The sequence below is a fragment of the Cydia amplana genome, chromosome 10 (assembly GCF_948474715.1).
Source record: "Cydia amplana chromosome 10, ilCydAmpl1.1, whole genome shotgun sequence".
In the NCBI taxonomy this organism is placed as follows: Eukaryota; Metazoa; Arthropoda; class Insecta; order Lepidoptera; family Tortricidae; genus Cydia; species Cydia amplana.
This window is the reverse complement of record NC_086078.1, coordinates 11154019-11180042: the sequence shown is the minus strand read 5'-3', so window position 1 is coordinate 11180042 and position 26024 is coordinate 11154019. Positions and strand designations below refer to the sequence as shown.

The 26024-nt window shown below is 36.6% G+C and overlaps 4 protein-coding genes across 8 annotated transcripts in view; 2 read left to right on the top strand and 2 right to left on the bottom strand.

Moving 5' to 3' along the window:
* Positions 1–4373: 4373 nt before the first annotated feature.
* On the top strand, positions 4374–5826 carry LOC134651826 (ATP synthase subunit s, mitochondrial). Its single transcript, XM_063506940.1, has 4 exons — positions 4374–4438; positions 4824–5118; positions 5269–5532; positions 5712–5826. The coding sequence occupies exons 1-4, from the start codon at positions 4415–4417 to the stop codon at positions 5744–5746; spliced, it is 618 nt and encodes a 205-aa protein (XP_063363010.1). The 5' UTR covers positions 4374–4414; the 3' UTR covers positions 5747–5826.
* Positions 5688–7901, bottom strand: LOC134651825 (dihydroorotate dehydrogenase (quinone), mitochondrial). 2 transcript variants are annotated; one of them, XM_063506938.1, is made up of 5 exons: positions 7748–7901; positions 7455–7664; positions 6815–7209; positions 6273–6610; positions 5688–6047 (listed from the first exon to the last, which is right to left on the bottom strand). In XM_063506938.1, the coding sequence occupies exons 1-5, from the start codon at positions 7772–7774 to the stop codon at positions 5836–5838; spliced, it is 1182 nt and encodes a 393-aa protein (XP_063363008.1). In that variant the 5' UTR covers positions 7775–7901; the 3' UTR covers positions 5688–5835. The 2 variants fall into 2 exon arrangements, with proteins under 2 accessions (XP_063363008.1, XP_063363009.1); XM_063506939.1 differs by having other exon boundaries at positions 7455–7661.
* A 1220-nt stretch (positions 7902–9121) lies between these two features.
* Positions 9122–10802, top strand: LOC134651564 (ras-related protein Rab-4B). The gene is made up of 4 exons (XM_063506669.1): positions 9122–9283; positions 9375–9455; positions 9612–9944; positions 10436–10802. The coding sequence occupies exons 1-4, from the start codon at positions 9268–9270 to the stop codon at positions 10651–10653; spliced, it is 648 nt and encodes a 215-aa protein (XP_063362739.1). The 5' UTR covers positions 9122–9267; the 3' UTR covers positions 10654–10802.
* Positions 10803–16381: 5579 nt separating this feature from the next.
* The window catches only part of LOC134651371 (hexokinase type 2), a 37682-nt gene continuing 28039 nt past the window's right edge, over positions 16382–26024 (bottom strand). For 3 of the 4 annotated variants that reach the window (XM_063506458.1, XM_063506459.1, XM_063506455.1), the window contains exons 2-9: positions 25848–26010; positions 25591–25772; positions 25333–25506; positions 24040–24139; positions 23263–23452; positions 22971–23176; positions 21650–21876; positions 16382–17497 (exon numbers count right to left, since the gene is read on the bottom strand). In XM_063506458.1, coding sequence (XP_063362528.1) covers positions 17408–17497; positions 21650–21876; positions 22971–23176; positions 23263–23452; positions 24040–24139; positions 25333–25506; positions 25591–25772; positions 25848–26010 — 1332 coding nt within the window. In that variant the 3' untranslated portion in view covers positions 16382–17407. Of the gene's footprint in view, positions 17498–21649; positions 21877–22970; positions 23177–23262; positions 23453–24039; positions 24140–24728; positions 24829–25332; positions 25507–25590; positions 25773–25847; positions 26011–26024 lie in introns of all 4 variants that reach the window. The other variant, XM_063506456.1, reaches the window with a different exon arrangement.

Below are 26024 nucleotides of genomic sequence, written 5' to 3'. Positions count from 1 at the left end.
ATTATTAACTGATTAAACCAAACATGCGCACAACAAATAAAGCATTTAAATTTAACATGGTAGAAATTGTAGTAACTTTGAATATGAATTGGTATCCCAAACTTTTCGTGTATTTTCAAAATACGTAAATGGCGCCGCTCAGAATTTATTCGTAAAATATTAAAAAAAATGGTTAAAAAAATGTTGTGTGAGGGGTTGTAGAAGTGAAAGCTATGCTGATTGTGGAATATCTTCTCACAGGTAAGTCACAATTATTCAATTTTACGATAAAAATACAAAACGATATTGTCAAACTCATTAGGGTGACTATGATGTCGGCACGATGTGGATCGATCTTGCAGAATTATTATTACGTACTTAATGTAAAAAAAGTTTACATAAATAGGTATATCTTTATTTCGGCATGTTTAATTATTTGAGTGACGTAATGAGAGCTATATAATTGCCAAAATTTAAATCCAAAGTCCTTAAACATTACAGATTCATATTTATGTGATTTAAACATAATATTTAATTACTGAAACGTTGGTTCAAACTATTTACATATATGTAATCGATTCTATATAGACTGAACACACATTTCCGTCTGTAGACAAAGGCGGCAAATTTGAAAATTTTGTTGCAATCACAGATCTACGATGAGTACGATGACGCTTACGCTTAATGAATAGCTGAAGTGTGCAAAAGGGAAGCCATCACGTATATGAACACACCATGAGTATGATATTGATAGTGATAGGTAGTTTGTAAAATTATTAAGAGCATAAATAGTGAACCAAAAGGGCCCTCCACACCCGTGCGCGATTCGCGGCGCGAAGCCGCGATTCACGCACATAGTCTAGAGGGGGCTAAAGAGAATTTAGAATTCTCTTTGATCTAACTCTAATATGCTTATCTTAGTGACAAGCGCCTTAGTTAAAAACTGTAATAGACGGGCATACTGGTCCGCGACCCTGGATAGAGTTAGACCAAGAAAAGTCTGCAGCGATTTTGATAGCCTACGCAGTGAAAGTGTTATTCACACGTCATAAATTCATAGAAGTTTGACGTTTAAAATGACACTTGCACTGCGTGGGCTATCAAAATCGCTGCAGACTTTTCTCGGTCTGACTCTATCTGTCTCGCTCTCACATATAGCTGTGTTTTTAATGGACGTACGGCGGACCACCTTCGTCACAATTATAGCTGGTCAACCAAATCTTGTCATTAAAAAAAGGCGCGAAATTCAAATTTTCTATGGGACGATATCCCTTCGCGCCTAAATTTTTCAAATTTGCCGCCCTTTTTCTACTGTCAAGATCTGGTTGACCAAGTATAACAATGATCGCGATCCAATACGCTCATCCCATCTGTAACAGCTTTTATAACTGACTTACTTAATTAAAGTGGTATCCAGACGGGACTGATCAAATCAGTCGATTTGATCAGGAAATTTGCATTCCATAGATAATTACTATGAAAATTGGCATTTATGTGTCTGCATCTGCTGATTCGATCGGAGAATTTCATCAGATTGGCGAAAAATTGTCTTGTCTGGATACCACTTTAGTAAGGTTGTGTGAAGCGTTTTACAGAAGAGAAAAATAATCTATATCCATCCCTTTTCTGGAGCATTTATACTAGCATAGGGAAAAGACAGTATGATTCTCTACGACTATGCACGAATGAGAAAAAATTTTGGCCAAACTATACATTTAAACTTATCCTAATATCCCACATACATATGACTTATGGTCACCCTAATTAGAACGAGATGCAAGGCTCTGGTTTGACTTCTCATGTGGACACACTTTTTGGCCCGTGTACTCGATCCAGTTTATTCTCTAGGTCCGTGATAGAAGTGGTCTACGCGTGCCTCCATGAGGGACAAAACATATAAATTCGACCAATCATAGCGTCGCATTGCGCCGCTATGATTGGTCAAATTTATTTGTTATGGTGGGCAACAAATGAATTCGACCAATCACAGTGGTCAATTTACGGTGGGGAATAAAACAAGATGTGAGACTGTGACAAGGACAAACAATAATAGCGCTTTCGCTGCTACTCCTACTGAAAGATACATAAGACTATCCCGTTCTGTCAGTTATCCCCACCACTCATGCCCAATCCAGTTATACTAGATTCATGGTAAAATACAAGGTAAATAAGAGCATTAAGAGGCCGGTATCGATTTTAGTCGCAAAAATATAAAATTGATAGATTTAGTCGACGAAATTGTACACCTTTTGTTACGTAATAAAAATAACAAGTACCTACTGGTATCTATTAGCACCTCTTCTTATCTTGCACTTTTACAGATCTTTTTTTGAAAACAGACTCACTAAATATAGACTAAATAACAATAACAATATTTTTATTCATAATAAAGATTTTGCAGGAACGTTACATTGAACCCCGCACTAGGCATGGCCTGTATCGCGGAGGTCATGATCAACACGAGTTACCAGAAATAAAATTTATAATTATAATTATACTAAACATAAGAATTACCTATTTAGGAAAGAGAGGAGTGTGTACTTGTATATGTGTAAGGTTGTTGTGAGGAGGTAGTGAAAAGTGTGCGAATGAAATCTAAGAATGTGTGAGTGTAAAAGTTTGTTAGAATTAGAAAAAATAAATAAATTAGAAATGATTCTTTTTCTGATGGACGTTTAGGTAAATCGTAAATAGCACTGATTTTGTCGATCTTATTTGTAAATTTCGTAAAATTTGGACTGCTAAAAATGGTTATTTGTATTACACATTATCCTGTTCTCTAACTTTCATATACTACATTTTTGTTATATAATATTGAACAAAAGTAAATGAAAGTTAGACGAAATCAATTTTCACAAGAAATTTGTTTAAAACAAGTGACAATTTTTCGTGAAAATCGACTTAATTTCGACGTAGTTTTTATACTTAAACAATCTACAACATATTCTGAAACTGTTCTTATATATCATTTTGTATATTTTACCACTAATATAATTTTTTGATGAATATTTAAAAACTGCCCCTTCTCGTCATATATTGCCGGTGACGCACGCTCGGAACCTCATTATTAAAAGGCAAGATGAGAAGACGTGCTAATAGAAACCAATACTTGTTATTTAGATATTACGTAACAAAAGGTGTACAATTTCAACGACTAAATCTATCAATTTTACATTTTGGCTCTAAAATCGTTAACGGTCTCTTAATGTGAAGAACTACGTATTACGTATTTTTAAGATTTTTTGTATAACTATTTGAAAAAATTAGTCCCGCCGAGTTTCGTGTAGGGTTTGAACCGGTGGTAGTTTCTGACATTCATAGGTGCATTGTAATACGCTTAAATTGCAAAATAAAAACTTTTACTTTGTCATTTGATACCTTTACCAACCGCTTCATTAGCCGGGTCCACACAGCGGACCATTGCCTCGGGCGAGGCATGTCTAAAATACACTAGCCGTTTAATGCGCGAGGAAATTGCCTCGCGCGTATGCTCGCTCTGTGTGGACCCGGCTGTTGATATTTCTGAATGTAAAAAATTATAAGTCCTTAGAGCTTTATCAAATGACGGCAAAAATGCCAAAAATTCGTTGAAAATCACGGAAATATGGGCCACTTGGCAACACTCTTATGTCTACGATATTATACTACTCTGCGTCTACGGTAGTCTTAAAGCCGTTACACACTACCGCACCATACCAAGGTCACGGTCACGGTGCACCGCACCCATAAGTGAGAGCGAGAAAGAGATATTTTGACCACGCCAAGGTCGCGGTGCGGTAGTCTGTTACGGCTTAAAACCCAGATAAACGTCAAGTTAGCCAACTTAAAGACATTCCGTCATTCCTTTTTTTTTTAAACAGCAGCCGAGGGTTGACCGCGAAATACGAAAACGCGAAGAGTGATGCTGATGAGGCTTCTTGACAACGAATAACATGCGATTTTAGATAATAATTGCTGGCTAACAGCAACGAATTCAATCGATCGACCAAATGCCGCAATGTATTGCAAATTGCATGCGATTTTCTGGACGTTTGGAAAGGCGATAAGATCTGAGGGCCTACCGCGAACCACGTTCGACGTGTTGCCTCTCTGTCGCACGTGTAAATTCGTACGTAAGTGTGACAGGGAGGCAACACGTCGAACGTGGTTCGCGGTAGACCCTAAGGTTTTTTGATGTTCGTGATAGACCCAGAAGGCCTACCGCGAACCACGTTCGACGCGTTGCCTCTCTGTCGCACTTGTAAATTCGTACGTAAGTGTGACAGGGAGGCAACACATCGAACGTGGTTCGCGGTAGGCCCTTTTGTTTTGACGGACATTTGACGTTTAACCGGTAATCAAAATCTATAACATAACATTACAATTACATCATCGAATTCATCGATATTGATTCACTGCATCAAAATCTCCAATTTTACATATATTCTCTGCTAAGATGTGGACAGTAGCCTCTCGCTTCGTAAGTACAGTTAGTTCCCTAACATAAGTATACACTTTTCTGTATGATTCATATACAACTACGCAGTGGCGTAGCGTGAAGAAATTTAGCCGTAAGCGAAGTAGCATCTGCGAGGCCCTTCTTTTTTCCCTTTTTTCAGTGTGTATTCCTAAGATCCTTAATAATTAGGGTTGACTCCCGCAGGGCCCCCTAGAAGACTAGGCGCGGCGGCATAATATCCAAGCCAAACTGCAGCTTTCTAGCACTAAGGATCACAGAGCAAAGCCTCGATAAGGGTTCCTAGTTGACTATAGAACCCTGGAAACATACTGTTAGTTAAGAGATACATTTTAAGTGTCTAATGTAGGGTTTCAAGTAAAACATCCATTCTTCTTTCATTTCGCAGACATTACAATGCTCGGCACTTAGAGTTAGGCCAGCGCAACCCAACCAAGTCAGATGTTTCTGGGAATATGTTAACATGATGTTCAATAAGCCCGACGCAGAGCGTATAAAACGAGTTGGCCCTGACCGTGCGTGCGCTGAATGGGTCCTGCGGAATGGGGGCACCGTCGAGTGGGTTGGAGGGCAGAAGCTTGCAGACTACAATTTGCTGCCAGCTAATGACCAACCAGTCCCGAGACTGGCAGTAATTGATGCTACAAATTCATCAATATCACATTATGGTTTCTCGCATTTAAGTATGTATTTTGCCAAACAATGAATCACTTGCAAAAATGCCAATACATTGTCCTAAAATACATTTTTGCAAGTGACTCACTAGCAACTACAACTATTCTATGCTCAATTGGAATTATTTGGCAAATTTGTTTGTTTTCTTTTTTTTTCAGTTGGATGCATCAAACTGTATAAGATTATACTTCACAAAAGTTCATATATTGAGGACAGAGCATTGAAGGGTTTATCACATGGTAAAGACTCTTTAACTCACTTACAAGTCTCAGATATAGCTGATGTCAGTGATGCTGGACTCAAGAATTTAAAAGATTGCCACAATCTACAAAATTTGGTGCTGTTTGATTTGAACAATGTAAATAACTTGGAAGAATGTAAACAGTACTTGGCATCACAGTTACCTAACTGTAAAATACAAGGTAAATAAGATCATTTATGTGATTTGTGTATGTGTATTGAATTGTATTTTTAGAGGCCAAGTCTCTGATAATAATAATGATATTTACAAAAGTAAAATCTCAAATACAGTAAAACAAAGTTATCTTAAATCATTATTTTTTATTATTTGTTTCACACTCTCTGTCATTGATATTTACAGGAGCACCTGAGTTAACAAAAGAAAAGCCATCATAGATGGAATGTTTTACAGTGAAGTCAGGACAAAAAACCAATACATTGTTAAAATGGACTAATAAATATTAAAATAAATCAAACCACCTTTGTCATTTGACACCTTTACCAACGGCTTCATTTACATTTCTGTAACCACCTTTGTGTAGGAGGTCTGCAAGCTCTTGTTTGATCTTATTGACTACGGGAGGTCCATGGTATATTAAAGCTGTGTAAATTTGTACTGCACTAGCACCTGCCAAGATCTTCTCATATGCATCTTGGCCAGTGAAAATACCTCCTACACCTACTATTGGAACTTTACCTGAAAATATGAACAAAAATTATAATATTCTAAAATGATATGGCAAGTTAAAAAAACTTGGGTCTTGGTACTTCTGGTCATTCTTTCATGGCATTAAATATCCTGTCCAACTAATATGAAACCATTTTTGTATCCTCTAATTATTAGAGTCTCTGAGACTTTGTAACAAGGATAATGTTTGCAGAATGGTAGATGATTGCAATTAAACAACTTGGACCAACTAACCTTGAGTTAATTTATACATCTCTTTAATCATTTCTGTTGATTTGCTAGCCAATGGTTTTCCACTGAGACCGCCTGGTTCTTGGGACACATCTTGGTGTACCAGTTGTGGCCTGTCTATTGTTGTGTTAGAAATGATGAGTCCATCAACTTGACTTCCTTTCTTGGTGATAACTGCTGCAACATCCTTTTTATCTTGTTCTGTCAGATCTGGTGCTAATTTAAGTAAGAGGGGTATGTTCTTCTTGGGAAGCATTTCATTTCTTACTTTATTAACCTCGGTTAATAATTTTGAAAGTTCATCCTTTGCCTGTAGTGATCTTAAACCTGGTGTGTTTGGGCTGAAACAAAATAAATATTGTGATTATGAAAGATAAAACAGAAAAAAGCAATAGAGGTATGCTATAGTTGAAGAACATTATTTTTGCATAAATAATACATTTATCATGTATTCTAGCAATATGAACACCTGTTCTTATTTAATTATTGGCAAATGACATACTTTTAGCGAATTTAGCATTTAGAATTTAGAATTTTCTTTATACCTGCTAACATTGATGACAAAATAGTCAGCAACAGTCCAGAACTTCTGTATACCTAAACAGTAATCTTTTACTGGGTTATCGGAAAGCTTGTTCATTCCTAGATTAATGCCAAGCAGTGAACTAGCCAACAATGACTTATCCAGATCTTTTATTTTATTATACACATTGTCATGGCCTTCACTATTGAATCCATATCGGTTAATTACTGCCTTGTCCTCTGGCAGACGAAAAACACGCGGCTTTGGATTCCCAGGCTGGGGGAGAGGAGTGACAGATCCTATTTCCACCATGCCAAAGCCAGCATTTTTCAGGCCTATCACAGCATCTCCATGCTTGTCAAATCCAGCAGCAATACCAATTGGGTTAGACAGTTTGTAGTTCAAGAATTCAGTTTTCTGTAAAGTAACAAATAATCAGTTTTAACGAAACAGTAACTAAGCTCCAATGGCTGAAGTTTGGATATAAATTATTAATATTTGGTTTACAATCAAAATGTTTGAATAGGTAAATCCTTCATTGTTCATCAAACAGGTACCTACTTGACATGTCTGCTTGGTCATAGTGGTCATTAGAAAATCTGGGAAATATGATTTTTAATACTACAGGTTACTAGTTGAGAAAAAAAGATTGTTGTACTTACTAAAACTTCTGAATCACTTTCACTTTGAGCTGGAAACAGACCATATTTAAAGGCAGATACTCCAATAGTGTGCGCCAATTCAGGGTTGAGAAGTTGACTTAGAGGTTGCAGTACACTCTCGTAGTAACCATTGAAGTCTTTCTTCATATAAATAAATTGGTAAGCCACAGAGCCTCCCAAAGTCAGGTAACATAATGACTTAATTTTCTTCTGTAAAAACCAGAAAGTAAATCATCTCGACATTCATATAATTACCACAAAGATGTATAGTATATGAACATAAGAAAATGTACTCCTGCTTTATTCCTGGCGGCATTCATGTTGTCTCATGAGAAACCTGGCTGGTATGTTTACAATTTTATTCTTATGACTGAAGTAGTGTCGGAAAGGAAAACTTGCTCACATATGAGTTAAAACTATAGTTAACATAGGTACCAATCAAAATACGATTTATGTTTATTTACACCTTACACCCCTGAAAATTTCTAATTGTTTCATTCAAGCATTGTTTCAAGTAAATTATTTTTTTTTGAAGACGAGTGAAAGACATTGACGTTTCCGGAGTTAAAGCTTTTACAGACGGGTGTACCGGACCGCGACCTGGGTTCAGTCCGAGGCTTGTCCGAGGCCTGTTCGATCGTGTGTAAGGACGTCCGCCGTCCGTTAAATCCGTAACAGACTACCGCACCGCGACCTTGGTGCGATCAAAATATCTCTTTCTCGCTCTAGCTTATAGCTGCGTCCTTAACTCACGTACAGCGACGCACGATCCAACAGGCCTCGGATCGGACCAAGGACGCAGTCCGGTACTCTCGTCTGAAATAGTTTTGAGTCTGAATGCCGGCTACACACGTAACTATAAATCGTAGCGATTAAACTGTGCAGTCCGACTGTGCAGATAAATCGAACGTTCCTAGTGCCTCCACACGCCTCCGATATCGGCGTCGATCGTCAGTTCTGCGCAGAAGCTCACGCAAGAAACATGTTATCCATGTCATCAAAGTTAATATGGTAGTTAAGTTTTCTTAAATTTTCTAATGTTCCGCGCAACTTTCTTATTTTTTTTCTGTTATAAGAAACTTCTCCTGACAATAACTAACATATAGACAGTAAAGCAAATCTATTCAGTAGAAAAAGGCGCGAAATTCAAATTTTCTATGAGACGAAGTCCCTTCCCGCCCACATTTTTCAAATTTGCCGCCTTTTTCTACTGACAAGATCTGCTTGACCAATTTTAAGACAAAAAGAATTAGCGAAATTGGTCCAGCCGTTCACGCGTGATGCCGTGACCAAGAGAAATATGGATTCATTTTTATATTTTTCATTATTTACTTGAGGAACGAACGTGCGCACACAAGCAAGCTACATGAAGTACTGCCGAAATGACCGATCGCCATCCACACGCAACGATAAAACTGTGCAGACGCATCGACAACGATTTTTCTAATATAATTTGCAACTGCCACCGATCAACGATAATCGACAACGATTTGTCATACACACGGCAGATAAAACTGCGCAAATCGGACTGCACAGTTTAATCGCTACGATTTATCGTTACGTGTGTAGCCAGCATAACATGGCTACTTTACTTATCTGTGGTATGCTTGGAGAATATAATGTATTGTAATGTATCCTCCAAGGTGGTATGTACTTTTATAAAAAAAAGTGACACTGAAGAAAATCAAGAAAACTCCGGAAATGAAACATCTTGTGTTTTGATCGTGTTTATACATAAACATTTTGTGTTTCTTGATTCTATCATCAGAACATCTAATAAAATTAAGGCCTGTTGTGATTATACACATACATCATGTCCGAATCCTATGGTAGGTATATCTATTGGGATTTCCATGAATTTTCCAGCTTATAACGTCTAGCTAGAGCTAGACCCTATCACTGTATTTTTTTATTTTACAGAATACTTGTTCAAATTCCTCGTTATTGGAAGTGCGGGTACAGGAAAATCGAGCCTCCTTAATAACTTCATTGGCAACAAATGTAAGTACTAAATGCTTTTGTTATTCATCCGTAAAATTGGGTTGTATGTTTATAAACGGTCTTATTTACCTAAGACCATTATTTAATTAGTTGCTTCACTTGCTATCTTTTATTTCTTTCGGTGGTATTGATATAAATAACTTTTTTCGATTGTAGTCAAAGAAGATAGGTGTCATACTATCGGAGTAGAATTTGGATCTAAAATTGTGAATATAGGAGGTAAATCAACCAAATTACAAATTTGGGATACTGCGGGGCAAGAGAGGTTTCGTTCTGTGACACGGTCATACTACAGAGGGGCTGCTGGTGCTCTATTGGTGTATGACATCACGTCCCGGGACTCGTTCAATGCTCTATCTAACTGGTTGAGAGACGCGCGAACTCTCGCTAGCCCCAACATTGTCATATTACTTGTTGGAAATAAGAAGGATTTGGAAGACTCCAGAGAAGTTACGTTTACGGAAGCTAGTCAATTTGCTCAGGAAAATGGTGAGTAATAGTTGTACTTAGCTTTAAGATATAGTAAAAGAAAGAATGATATAGACTAACTTATCTCAAAAGAGTTCTGTTTAATTTTTTATCTATGTAGCAGTGAATGTGTTAACAGGTATCTAATTCTTGTATCTGGCTTATCACTGCAAATTTCGGAATCATACCAAATATATTTTTGTCATAGGAGTGTTTGCAGATTAAGAAAGTTAATTATAATCCGATTCATACTAATTGTTCCTGGCCTTGATACTAGACACTAGACATAAAAGACTAAATTAAAATATAAAATTTGAAAGTAGATGTAGTTTAAATTTTTGCTAATTCTGAATTATGATAATTTAGAGATGTTCATTCACAGTCCTACTTTTTGTCACAGCAAACTGTGTCTAATTTTGAATTCTTGGCACATTTTAAATTTGTGAATGAACATGTCCATAGTTATTTTATTTTGCCATAATTTCATCAATATCTATGTTTTTAAATTTCAGAGTTGGTATTTCTTGAGACCAGTGCAAAGACAGGTGAAAATGTAGAGGAGGCTTTCCTGAAATGCTCTAAAACGATCCTAGCCAAGATTGAAGCTGGTGAGTTGGATCCGGAAAGAATAGGTTCCGGTATACAATATGGTACTGGAGCATCCAAGCGACTGACAGCACCAAGGAGCAAACCTGCTCGGACACCTTCAGAATGTGCCTGTCGTGTATAAAATTATTATTTATTTTTAAATCTAATTTACATTATGTCAAGAGTGCACACATTTTTTACTTATGCTAGTGAAAAATGCATGTGTTGCCAGAATGAATATTGGCTTTAAGAAACTGTTAAGTTTGGATACATTTTACCTTTACTTTCTTGTATAATATTTGTTAGTGTCATTTTACGAATTTATTTGGGTTAAATTATGGAATTTGAATTTTAATCATATCTCTGAAACTAAACTTTGCAATAAGAGTAACAACATTATTTGATACGACCATACAGGACAACTGAACTTAAATTTGTCTTATTTTAATTAACTTTAAATATATAATTGCACCATATTTTTAAATTTTAAGCCTTTTTAGAAAGTAAGTATATAAATATATATTTAAGAATTTTTGTAACATGTTTATGCCACATGCAAGTAGTGTTGTTTTGGGAACATGTGATTGAAATTGAATATTTGCATAAATTAATTTCAAAATATTTTGTAAAAAAATCATGATACTAAGGCCTATGACGAGTATGAAGATTTGATGAACACCTTTTAAAAAAAAGGTGATGATTTCTATGATTCTCATTTAATAGGGAATATTACGCGAAAGTCTGCGTAGGGGGCGCCACTCTCACAATATGTCACAATCTAAGGGTCTACCGCAAAGGAGAGAGTCGAAATTTACTTATCTAACCTCTCTACCCCTCTTGCATATTCGAGCGATAAAGAGGCAGATAGCTGAGTTTCGATTTCGCGTTTCCTGGTAGGCCCTTTGTAAACAAACCGCCTTGATGTATCAAATGTCATATTTGATCGTCTGTGAAAACTTGTCAATAAACAGTTTAAGGTACCTACAATATGTATAAGTTACTCTATGGTATACTTAAGTCACTAGTGCTGCACTCTGGCGGCAAAACATTGCAGTAATACTCCCTATTAGGTTTTATAAGGAATTATATTTTAAGATGGGGTGGGAAGAGGCTGATATGCCAAGTTTTTTATTTTCATTAGCTTTATGTAAGCCTGGGGCCGATTGCATAACAAACTACAACTAATATTACAAGCGGAACTCCTTATTTAATAAGTGAAATTAGAAAAGGAGTTCCACTTGTAATATTAGTTGTAGTTATGCAATCGGCCCCTGGACATACTTAACACTTTCAGTTTCAGTCCCAAGAACCTGCTACTTAGGTTCATTTTGTATTGGAAATGGGGCGCTTATTTCAGGAAACTAATGACATATCAGCCTCATCCAACTTCGCATTAAAAAGTAACTAACACATGACATATTAGATCTTTTTCAAATGATTTTACTAATTCTATGTTTTTACTTAGTATATGAGTCATTAGAAATAATTTATGGACACATAAATAAGAAAAAACCGGCCAATTGTTATAGCGGCAACAGAAATGCAACAAATGAAAATTTCAACTGTCCAGCTATCACGGTTCAGAGATAAAGCCTGGTGACAGACAGACAGTGGAGTCTTAATAATAGGGTCCCGTTTTTACCCTTTGGGACCCTAAAAATGCTAACATGCTTGTTACACCAATGAACAGAAAAGGCCGTGTATGATGCATGTAACTGTGAATTAATTACTCGCATTATCTATAATATAATATGTTGTAGTGGTAAAAACTTTTTTTAAATTGATTCTACTTATCGCTCGATATCTGTACCTACCATTCGACATTTTATATATTCTGACAGTATGAAATGGACATCTGCTATATGTATATGTGTAGCATACTCATAACTATAGTATATTTCACATAGCTTGGGTACAGGTTTTAATGTACAGTCAGCAGCAGAAGTTGCTACGCAGGTGAGGTGTGCAAAATTACCTGGACACGCTCTTATTCTTTTAACACATCTTCTGCTGCTGAAGTGCTGACTGAGCATGAGTTGACACCGTACCCAAACCGTACCTATGTAGAAAATATTATAATCGCCGCTATACTTACTCAACCTCGTATCTGCAACACTCATTTGATGACAAAAACACCCGTATTTCGTTCCGAATTAAAGAAAAGCGACATTTCCATCAAATGATTGTTGCAGATAATATGAGGTTGAGTAAGTATAGCGACGTAATGTCGCCCGTTCAAACTCTCCACGTCTATAAACCATGTGAAGATCTTACGTGTGCCTGCTAATGTAAAAAGTTAAATCTATTAGCTTAACTAAAAAATACTTACGTCCTTATACTTTATCTACAGGGGCTACATGTCCATTGTACCCGTTCACCAGGGCTCGGCAAACAAAGGGCAAAGGGACCTTATTGTCGATTGGCGGTTACGCCATCGACAATAAGGTCCCTTTTCATAGATAACGTCACATTTATGCATGTGGAGATTGGGCGACAGTGACTTGAATACTGTTATTGTATCTCCAAAGAGCAGCATGCGACTCGCGAGCCACGGTTTGCCGACCGCTGACCTATTCTTGTGATACTTATATCTGCTTAATTCATTCGTATAGTCAAGAGTTGTGTCTAGTATTCTATTCAACGTTGTTTACCAGTTTATTATTTATGTATTTCTAATTTAATTTAGACTCTGTATCTGCGAATTTTTAAGATGTTCCGTCACATAAATATATTTAGGTACCTATACAACACTCAGCATATACAATACATGCACCTGGACCATTAAGATTTTTATTTGAAATATTATAATTCATCTGAACATACAATAGTCTGAGCCTCCTCCTTTTTTGTAGTTAGTTAAATTTAAGAATTGGCTCTTATTTTGTCAACCGAAATATAAAATGGACCTTTCGGTAGATCTACCCATCTATACAAAGATACAAACCCACTATCAAGCAAAAGCGAGACTTATTAAAATGCAAATTATGTATGAACTGATTATTGGATATTATTGACATTATTTTGCACATTTTTTGTAAAAGTATGAATTAATTTGTAAAACTAATAAAAAAGTAATCCATTAAACATACGCTAAAATAAAACGATTCGTGTATTGTTAACTGCACTGCTTAGTTTAAATAAGATAATAAAGTATGATATATGATTGTATGTTTTGTTTGCTTGTACTCTTGTAGTTTGAGTTTAATTTCCTTATGGTTTGATGCAAAACCTTGATTGTTTAATGATTAGTTAGATTAGAACCTCTTGTTTATGTTAGGTACTTAATTAATTCTCGACGATCAACAAGTTTTTTGTAGGTGTACTTGATCTTAGAAAAGCGGACAGACTATACCACATTTAACTTTGTAGGCACCTTATAGGAGATTAGGTTGCAAATGTTTGACTTAAAACGTACCTACGATCGTTAGTAGTAACTAGTAAGTTATTCACACTACGCTCAACCTACGCTATGTTATTACGTTATTAGTATAGTCTTGAGCGACCTTGTCGGTAATTTAGCGTCCGGTGCCAATAGAAAAACAAGAGCTCAGATAATTTTTAAGACTTTTTTATGCAAAATGAGTTTGTTATAGTAAAACATCGAACTATTTGAAAAAAGTGACATTTATAAGACGAAGAAATGTATTTTGTATTTATCAAAATATCAAAGCTGCATGGCAAATGGGTAATTTTTTAGGGTTCCGTAGCCAAATGGCAAAAAACGGAACCCTTATAGATTCGTCATGTCTGTCTGTCTGTCTGTCCGTCTGTCTGTCCGTCCGTATGTCACAGCCACTTTTCTCCGAAACTATAAGAACTATACTGTTGAAACTTGGTAAGTAGATGTATTCTGTGAACCGCATTAAGATTTTCACACAAAAATAGAAAAAAAACAATACATTTTTGGGGTTCCCCATACTTCGAACTGAAACTCAAAAAAATTTTTTTTTCATCAAACCCATACGTGTGGGGTATTTATGGATAGGTCTTCAAAATGATATTGAGGTTTCTAATATCATTTTTTTCTAAACTGAATAGTTTGCGCGAGAGACACTTCCAAAGTGGTAAAATGTGTCCCCCCCCCCCCCCCCGTAACTTCTAAAATAAGAGAATGATAAAACTAAAAAAAATATATGATGTACATTACCATGTAAACTTCCACCGAAAATTGGTTTGAACGAGATCTAGTAAGTAGTTTTTTTTATACGTCATAAATCGCCTAAATACGGAACCCTTCATGGGCGAGTCCGACTCGCACTTGGCCGCTTTTTTAAGTTGTGTCCGCAGACGAATAGCGGTGATCGGAGTGGCTACGAAGGCCGGGTTCGGTTGTTGTTTCAGAGTTTATTTCTCAGATGGGCAGTGTCGGAATAAATGAAAGATGGTCGGTAAATTTATATAAATTTATTCTTGAAATAAGTAACATTGCTCTCAGCTCTCACACAAAAAAGAGCTATCTACATTCATTATCTCTTTCACATAAATTAATTCATGATTTCAGGATATTTAGTATATATAGATATCTTAGATATCTATTCATAATTCTAATTTACATAATGTGTAATGAATAATGAAGCAATTACGAAATCGGGCGCCAGGCCATACAAACCAAAATCTAAACCTATTTACATACAACGGATCCATGATTATTGTCTCATAATAACAGATGTGATGTGTGAACATTTCTGCTGTTTGGGTTAGATTTTTCGATGAATTCATACGACTGAACCTAGGAGCTTCAAAAGCCCTATGGAATGTGCAACTAGCCGTTTCACGCGGACGCAGATGTAGCGTTGTAACTCATTAAAATTACACAATACTGCTCAACGAGTCATGATTCAGATGAATCGAATTTAAACTAAAATTACACCGGTTTATTTGTGCATTCTTCGGGTTGTTGGATTAATTTTAACGTGTAAATAAAAATTTGAAAACTTGAAACGGTTTTCTTGTTTGGAGCTTTGAGCAAATCATAAACATGATTAATTATAGGTACTTATACAACTTAGTAATTTAAGAGCGCAATAATTTCACTCGATTATACTTTGTATTACTTTTTGTCTGCTAAATAAATAACAGACTTTTACTCTTTATCTATTTAGTATGCGCTGCGTAGATACCAAATATCTTAAAAGAGTAGGTACTTAATTCTAAATAATTTAAAATAACAACTGCGTTACATAGCATGCAACAAACTTATACCTATGACAATACGCATACGTACTTAAAAATGCACCTATTGAAAACTAGGAACTACTAATGAGTTTAATGACGTTATGGATTAAGAGTGACGGTAGTAATTAAGTAAATATTGACCGAATTTATATTTTAAAAATGTCATTGTTTTTGTAGATATTATTAAGTAGCTATGTCAAACATATCACCAAAAATTAAGACCTTTTAGATAACAAAGGCGAACGAAAAATCTTTATAACATATTTCTAGCTCTATCACAGTTAAATATCAATAAACTAATAGTTATATTAATGCAGTGTTTTCTACCTGGGATTAAATCTGTCATTTTTGAATCATTTTATAAAATCTCCTGACAGTAAGTGATCAATAAACAAATACGAACTAATATAAATTGCAAACTACCTTGTGTTGTGTTATACTTAGAACCTACCTATTTGGATGCCAGTTAATAAACAAATGAGAGTGATTGCTTGTGTTGTCCTATAAATGGAATGATCAAAAACAATGGCTCACTACACTTACAATATCCGCAGAGACGTAACTGAGATTCTCGTGTAATGTTACATACAATGTTACCTATAATTCCTCTAAATATTTTTTTTCTTATGGCATCACAATGCGTAAGTCTTGGACTTAGAGTAGCTTGTGCTAAATATTCGTTTTTTTTATTGTGTTTAATGATTTGTATAAAAATACTTAAATAAATAATGATATCAACAGATAGTTTGCTTTTCGTATGTGATGTTCTGTATAAAACTAATCATATATTTAACAATATTTTCTTACTCAAACTTTAACATCGTTATAAAATACAAGAGCTTTCTCTCCGTTAAAGTACATTTTTTATCTACTTATTGCTAATAAAAGGAAACATAATTATCGCTGATGGTTGGGCCAGGTCTCTGCATTGCTGGCTACGAAACTGCGAAACGGAACGCAGAGCACGCAGACCGACACTAAGATCAATATTATTACAAGTGTAAATACCAGGACAAGCAGATGGATAGTGTTCAGTCTTTTACAAATACCCACAACAAATGGTGAAACGAAAATTAAGACTGAAGAAGATGTAACAACAGATAACTTAATCCTGGTTTGTGACTAGACTAATTACAAATATAAGTACAAATAAAATCTTTTCGACATTGATATAAAAGTTTTTAAGTTTGGATCTTAGTGTCCATCTAAAAAGTACTTTAGGGACATAGAGTAGTACACATAAGCTGAAGACTTTCCAAAATATCACCGGAAGCGATCCTTTCATCTACTGACCCATATACATTTGCATACATTAAAATGCTCCGACCACTAGAGGGATTTCCCTAAGATATATTTGAGACCAATAACATGTATTAAATCTATCTAACCGTCGCCAGACCGGACAAGCGCAGTCGCGTCTTTGGTGCGCTGCTTTAAGGCTATAATACTCTACATTATCCTAATTATGTAATCCGAACGTACGGGAGAATAAAGCTGATTTAGGACCGTTAATTCCGTCCCACGAAAAAAATTGAGATGTCCAGCATCTATTAGTCCGGGCTGTTTCCATCAGATCGAAATAAATACTTTGGTCACAACTGTTAAAATTGTTAGACGCCAAAATCTTTGGGAAAGCCTCACACGAGCTACCTAACCTAGGAAACGTGAGATCCCAGCCACGTCGGTGGTGAAGGTACAGTGGGACGGAGAGGGTCAGTGGCTTATGTGGCCTTTTGGATCTCGCGGCACGCTACCGCCGCCACCAGCGCCGCCCCGCGCCCGCTCCCGTCCTCTGACAGCATGAGGTCGAACTGGAAACGAAAACAAATCCTAATTAAATAACCGCTAATAAACAAAAATGATTGATATGATAACAATTATTTTTTTGCGGCGTTTTACGACGGCTAGAGGTGAGAGGTTAATCAACAAGTAAAATTAAGTATCGGTTGCACGTTGCACTAAGTACCTGCACGAACTGCAGCTGTCATTGCATAGAAAACTGTCGCATATTTCATGCATGCAGCGAATGAACTACGATGTTGTTGATATTTAGACGATTTGCAACTGGAGTCTTTCAGTAGGTAACTAGTGGCTCTGTGAGCTGTAGACCTCGCGAGCATAGCTTATTGGGACCGTGCACGATGACAGCGCCACACAGCGGTTTGATTAATCAACAATACAAAGATTTTAATTTATTAAAAAAAAATACGAAGTTTAAGTGAAAAAAAAATACAAAAAGTTATGTCTTACTGGGGATCGAACCCAGACTTTCTGTGTGCAAACAAAAAAAAAAAATTTTAAAATTTTACAAAACGCGCCACGATAGTTCTTAGCTAAGCTGACGAAATTCGGCTACTCATTCTCGAGTACAAACTAAATATCTAAATACCGCCTAAACCAGCAATACAATTTTTCTGCATTTTTTGCCATTTACTATGTAAATATGTCTCAAAAAGAAAATACTCTTATGATATCGATACGACTATTTGTTTAAGCGCGAGGTATCACAACTCCTCTATTTTTGAAAATTTCCAAAAACGGGATCGACAAAAAAATGTTATTTACTCATAGAATCTGGTCACAAAATTTCACAAGAATCGGTTTAGAATTGTGACCTGTAGAGGAGAACATCCGGACATACAAAAGCAAAATGCCCGAGTCAAAACGTAGACCTTCGCTACGCTTCGGTCAACAAGATATAGATAGATATCTAGAATCGTTTGTGGGACCAAGAAATACAATAAAATTTAACTGCCGAATAAATATACTAAACTAAGTACAGTCAGCAGCAGAAAGTTGCTAAGCTAATTTGGAGCTGATATAAAAATTGTCCTGGTATTAGATAATGCTAATACTGTACCTTAATTAGGAAGGACATTATTGGAATTTTATCATTTTAATTCAAAATTAAATGGAAGTTAGGTGAAACAATTATACACAACAGTTATTACATCCAATTTAATACATATTATGCATAACCTACCTACGATTAACTACCAAAAATTCTTCGAACTATGCGGAGCGATATGTTACTTGTTCTTGACATACTTTACGTTCGTAAGTGACATTGATATAGTCTGCGAGATAGTTTCGTTGCAAACTTTTTAAAGTAGGTACATACTTGACGTTATTAATAGATTGAGCTAAAGCTGTTTAATATCAGGTGTAGCATTGTTCGTTGTTAAAATTCTCAGTGTAGGCTAACTTCATTTGATCCCAATTCGATTTTTATTAATTGTGCCATGAACGTGTTAGAGATAAGATTATGTTTACATATTACTGTCCCGATAATTACGGAGCCAGTCGAAACTATACGATAAAGTTAGCTACGTCTTATTAAGAACCATGGCTTCTCTGTGTTTCAAAATAACTAAAAGACAAGTTTCCAATAGGAAATTCAGAAAGTTAAAAGGAGTTTCGTAAGTGAGAAAAAGTTACTAAATGGTAAACAAGTTAATATTATGAAATATTAATTTATACATTAATTTACTTTCTTTTAAATATCATCAATTCATCATTACCCAACAACCGATATTTGCATACGTACGAGCAAATCGTCGGGTGACAAGTAAAAGTCACTAAGTACTATCAAAAAATTAAAGTAACAATCTAACAATGCACTTTATTACACTTGTAACACGGTTTATTGTCCAATAATTTCAATCGTGTTAGTGACTTTTACTTGTCACCCGACGAAATGCAAATATTGAAGATTTAGTATACCTATAGATGTCCCACTTAGTTAGCCACGCCCACGACAGCCTATGATTACCAGCAACGCTCCAATATATCTAATAATAAGATATATTATTTACGATCACCAAATGTTGTTAAAAGTTGCCGCATCACGATGATCTATCTATTCGATTGATTTAATTGTAATGATATGATGTGACGTATAATGAGCAGGTAATATTATCGTGTTTTGATAGCTGCTCCAACTATGTACTTCTGTGTAGCCCTTACGTTGCACATTTTTTGTCAGAATTAAAATCGACAAGGACGTGGTTACGATTGGGCATGTTTTTTGGAAGGTTATTATTTTCTGCGTAAGTAGGTAGTTTGATGGCCAAATGTATTATTTAATTTTCCGTTTTAGTGTAAATATGTGTGAAGATGCAGGGTGATTTTCATGAAAGTATAGTAGCTCGGGCATTGCATTCCACTGAAAACAGCTGTTGAGCTGCTTTCAAAAGAATCACCGCACCGTGCAGAAAAAATTGCAAAACGAATGTAACGTAATCGTCAGTAAAATCATTTAGATGAGACATCGAGCTTGAGAACTACCCACTTTGTATACTTAATTCAAATTTAGGTACATCAGTTTGACTTTTAAAACATTTCGTCTGCGTACATCGCGTCACAGAGGTCGAGCGGTCAAAGCAACGCCTTCTTTTTTCTGATAAAAATTGTTTGCGATATAGCTTTATTTGTCGGGCATAGTCCGCCTTCGGAACGGGTTTATCATAATTCGATAAACTTGTTATTGACGAGGGGCTCGTCTTGGTCACTTCGGACAAGTGATATCGAGGAAGGTCCGAAGGCCGCTATCAGAGTGATTGCGCGGATTTATTAGTTCTAATGCGTGGGTGGTAGATTGCGTTATGTTTACTAATGGGGTAATTAGATACTTATGAAATATAATTAAGTTTCACAAAAAAGAGTGTAGCTATTTTCCGCATTTATAAGAAAATACGAATCTACTTCCGTCATTCGTATTCCCTGATTAATGCAATCGAAGTTTTTCAACGAGGGTTTTATTTACCGTCGCTTTCGATTACCTAGGCGTGACTATAGTTAATTGTTGATCAACTTGCAAAAAAGTACTTAAAGATAATAAGGAAAACGAACTATTTACTACCACATCTAAGCTAGATAAAACTAGTAGATCATTGTTTTCCAGGCTCAGTTGTTTTTTTAGGGTTCCGTACCTCAAAAGGAAAAAAACGGAACCCCAATAGGATCACTCGTGCCTCTGTCTGTCCGTCCGTCTGTCACAGCCTATTTTCTCCGAAACTACTGGAAACTGGACCAATTAAGTTGAAATTTGGCACACATGTAAGTTTATGACCCAAAGATGGACGTGTAACGTAAACAAATGAATTTTAAATATGGGGGCCATAAACAAATGAATTTTAAATATGGGGGCCATTTTTGGGGGGTAAATGAGAAAATAAAAAAATAAAGTTTTTCAAACTATATCGTGTTACATATCAAATGAAAGAGCTCATTGTAAGAATCTCAAATTTTTTTTTTAAATAATGGGATTAATAATTTCGCAGTTATTCAAGAAAATAAGCAAAAATGACCATTCCCCACCTTATCTCCGAAAAAAATACACAAAATAGTTCTTTACCTATAGATGACAGGAAAACCTATCAGAAATGTGCAGTTAAGCGTGAGTCGGACTTAATGTACGGAACCCTTGAAACGCGAGTCCGACTCGCACTTGGCCGGTTTTCTTAATAAACATGTTAGCTACTGGCTTTACGCATTGGCATATACAATAGATTAGAGTAGGGTTGCTTAGGTTATCATTTAATTGGACCAAGTCTTCATTATATTTCGAACTGATATAACATAGAAGGCTAAGGATCTTTAGTGTTAGCGTATATAGCAAGACGAAGGGCGCGATGTAATCGACGATTCTTCTTAGCAAATAATTATTATTGAATGTCGATTTACTTGTGTAACGGCCGATAGGAAAAATACACAGATAGTAAAGTATAGGTCTACTCTAAATGGAGGGATTGTACGAAACCTCGTCGACGAATAAGAAATGCTTTGCAACATTTGTGTGATATAGTCCTGCCTGGAAAAAATAATCCAGATTCAGACCTCTGACGCCGTGCCGCAGAGGCTGCAACAAGGATTCGGTTGGTTGAAGCATAAAGGTTGCCACGCAGTAGCAAATTAAAATTCTAAGAGGATAACGAGCACTGCTTATAAGCTGTTTGTCTCACCTGTAGCCCGGGCCGGATCAGCTGTGCTATCTTCTCGCACATGAGCGCGTGGAAATGCGGGTGGAACCTGTAGACGGACCCGTCGATGCCGACGGTGACGCGCGGCTCGCCCATCTTGTTGAGGAGGACCGCGAGCCCGGCCGACACGAGGTGCGCGGCCCGCCGCGACACGCATTCGCACACGTGTCGCACACCCGCCATGTCAGCCTCTGTCGCATGAGACAACCCTGGAATTCGAGCACACGATATTGTAGATGCTGTTGGAAGCGAAAGCCTATACAGCTCTCATTCCATCCTATCCCTGAAAATCTTTCTGACAACTCATACGAATCTACATAACGAGAACTTCAGAGCGTGCCAACAAAATAGTCATTAGTTAGGCACACATAGATATATTCGTATAGAAAAACTATAAAAAGAGTGGGTTTCGTTAAAATTTACCCTCAAATAAACTTGTTGATGTTTATGTTCTATACATCCATATTGATTTATGTCGAGTCACTTTCACTATATGGTACCGATCTAAAGCGAGGTCAACCTATAGACAGTAAAACAGTTATCATTATTACTAAGTTTTTGTTCATATCATAGATAGGTACTTACTGTAAACGAATCGAATACCGTCACAATAAAAAAAACTATTGACGTCATCGACTTTAGCGTACAGGGACAGTAACCTTTGCTTTTAGCGATAATCGCGGAATATTTCAGTTTACCTACAATTTTGCTGCTCGTGTTATATAATATTAGTTTTTCATTGCTTTCGTTTGTCTTGTGTGTAACCTACAGCCTGACTATAATGTGATGTAACGTATCGTCCGCAACTTGTGCGCAATATTCATTAGGTAGCTTATGTAACCCTATAATATGTATACCTACCGATGGCTAGCCGTTTTTATCATAGAACGTTTCAACACTAAAAAGACCAGTCATCCATCACAACCAGTTGCCGCTAACTAACTGACGATACAAAATGATTTGCCATAAAATAAATTAAAGACAATGACATGATAACGTGTTCCTTGTGTTGTATTGTTATTTTTCTAGTGCCTGTATGAATATACAACCGGACTCACGTGCCCTATATTAATAGCGACTATTAAACGAAAACAGATCAATTGTATCGAGATTGGCTCTGATGGACGTGCATGATGTCGTAGTAATATCACTCCTTTTGACTGTTGGTAAAGTTCGTTAAATGCGAGTCGCGTAGCGCACATTTTGGTTCGTAGGTTTGTACGCGGATAGTACAATAGTAACATTATATTTATGCCTCAAGCCCATTTGCAAAAGTTACAGTTAGCAGTTGGTCATAACTTACCCAATTCCTCAAGCACCTCCATACAGCTCGTGAAATCTCCGGGTTTGTCAGACTCAATTTCAGAAACGTATTTAGTGTAGAAGCTGCCTCGTTGGAAGAAAAGGTCCGAACCGCGACCTCCAAAGAGTAGACCCATCCGCGTGAACTTGACGAGCGCAAGGCGGACTAGTTCTCCCAGATACATGCCAGATATCATCTTCTCCTGGCTGAAACGGAACATTAAATAAATCAGTACACATTACAGGGAAGGGTATCTCGTTAGTATTCATAACTGTACGTGTTACCGACTCACATTTGTTTGCCTGGGTTAACGGAATGTTGGTCGATTTCGCGGTCGAACTCTGTGCGTACAAAGTCAAGTGCTCCATCATCTCCAAATGCTCCCCACTCTGTGTTTACAACCATGTCTTGTTTGCTCAAGCCACCTTCAAATGTCTCACAGGCTTCTGTCTTCTCAACATAGCACGCGTTGCTGCCGGTACCTAAATATGTAATAATTAGGCATTATAACATTTGCAGTAAGACTCGTCAAAAAGCGTTAATGACACAGTAGCAAACAAAAACTCGTCTAAATAAATGCAAAATCATGCCAGTCTGTACTTTGATCGTTGTTACGTCTCACGAATAGAGCCATTTTCACACACACTTGTCTAATATTTAGCGTTACTACAAGCTCATTAGTCTCTATTATTCAAATTCTTTATAAAACTTGTTCCTAGCTTGTTTTACGCTTGATTAACTCATTGTCATTCATAATAATATTGCTCCCTGGAGTTAAATTTAGAATTAGGTTTAATTTAACATGCTTATTAAGCATTCCCAATATGGTCAGAGGCAATTCATGCTTTAAAAATATGAATAATGTCATGTATGTTATGAGAGTTCGAAGTAGATAGCCAGAAGAGTCTTAACTAAACACACGTCGACGTTTGATTATGATTGAAGATGACGGTGAACTGACGTCAAAATCATTTGATCTCGACGTGTGTGAAGTTGTAGTCTCAAGCTCATTAGACACAAAACAACAGGAAAGCACACCACCACACGCCAATAAACAAGGTAAACCTACCAACGATGAGTCCTATTTTGCAGTTGTGGTTTTTCCACGCGCAAGACATCAATGTACCCGTGGTGTCATTCAGAATAGCGCATATGTCAATCTGTACGTCCTACAAGAGTGAGAACACATGCGTTTAGGAATAGATATGAAAAATTATTCCAGTTTGAGTTGAGTTGGATGCAGAATTGCGAATCGACCTCATGTTGAAGATGATTTTAGAGGCTTTCGAGTTTATTTATAGCAACTCAGTCGTCAGTTCGATCACAGAATAACAATTTATTAAATGTATCTCAAAAAGAAACTTTTTATACATTTCAATTTAAAAAGTGGATTACTACTACCTAATGTAAAATTTTGTTAAAGAATTTAATTGGACTTCATCAATTGGGGAAACCGAAAACGTAAAAAGCTGCATTCTAATTGAAACGAAACAAGCTACTTATTGTGCATGAAACTAAAAGGAACGGTAGGAAGGATATCTTCTGTTATATCAAAGATAAGTCGAAAACATATCTTGGTTATTTTGTGTGCAGTCCATTGATTAAATATTAATCAATAGGATTAAACAGAAACAATTGATCGACCATAGGTACTGAGTTGTCATAAGTTGTCTAGAAAGCCTCTACTGGGCTCTCATTTCGGTTGCCAGATTCATGCTTTACATCGAAGATAGAGAGCTGGTATCATCGTCAACTCACCAATTATCAAGCCTATCTTGCAATGGCGTTCCTTATGTGCACATGACAAAAGAGTGCCGGTGGCATCGTTAAGGATGCCCATCACAGATAATGAAAGGTCCTGTAAAATTACTTCTTATATACATTTCATCGCAATGATGTGGGCTAGGAAGACTGCAATTTGCAAGAAACTATAAATGTTACTACAACATCCTCTGAAGCTTTTCCGGAGGGCACAGGAAACTTGCAACTTTCTGAAGAAAAAGGTATCACATACCTATGTCATGCCTTTGCATCAATGAGGAGAACTGCGCAGGGTTTTCTCTAATTAGTTAAATTAAAAGGAGTGATATGATTAAGTTATTTGACACTTTATTAAATTATACAACGGGACTTAATCGCGTATCTAAGTTTTAAGATTTACCTCCGACAGTTCGAAAAACTCGCGCGGTTAGACGATGCTGATGTCAACTTAAGCCAGTCTTCTCCGAGACCACGGGGACAACGCCGTCCTCGAAACGTCGGAGGTAAATCTTAAAACTTAGATACGCGATTAAGTCCCGTTGTATAATTTAATAATGTGTAAAAATCGTGAAAGTTTAAATCAGTGTTATTTGACACTTACTCCACGTCTCGCGATGGCGTCTTTTAATCCCTGGACGACATCTGTGCCGACAACGCCAGAGCAAGAGAATCCTTTGGTCCAACGTTGTAAAATGCCTTTCGTGAGACCAAGTTGTTTTAGTGGGAAACTGAATGTGAATCCGAGCGCCAAACGTTCTTCATATACTCCGTGTTCCTAACAACAAACCAGCATTTAAATTAAGAAATATTATTTTGATTGTGTACATATTTTTTTTACGTCAATCTAAATGTTTTGTACCTTCATAAAATTGGCTAAGCACTCGGCTATGTGATCGAACAGAGCTATTCCAGTACCAGTCATGATGTGTTGAGGTATGGCATAAATTTTGGACTGCATGTCGAAGTGATTATCACCTAAATTTATTATTAATACTCTGAAGTTGGTTCCGCCCAAATCTAACGCCAAAAATTTACCGCGTTCTGAAAATAAAGAAATATAAGTCTTTGTCTTCTAGCCTACGAAACTACAATTTTTTTTATTGGAAGCTAGTTTACCTTTTCCATTGGGTAAGTCTTGAATGTAAGAGAGCCAGCACTTGACGATGGAGGATTCATGGGTATCTCTGCCGAGACCTTTCTCAATGGCGCTGTGGAGGCGCACCATGACCTCCCGTAGCTGCTTGTCGGACCACTGGAAGATCTCGCATTCCTCGCGGATCTGCAAAGAAGAGA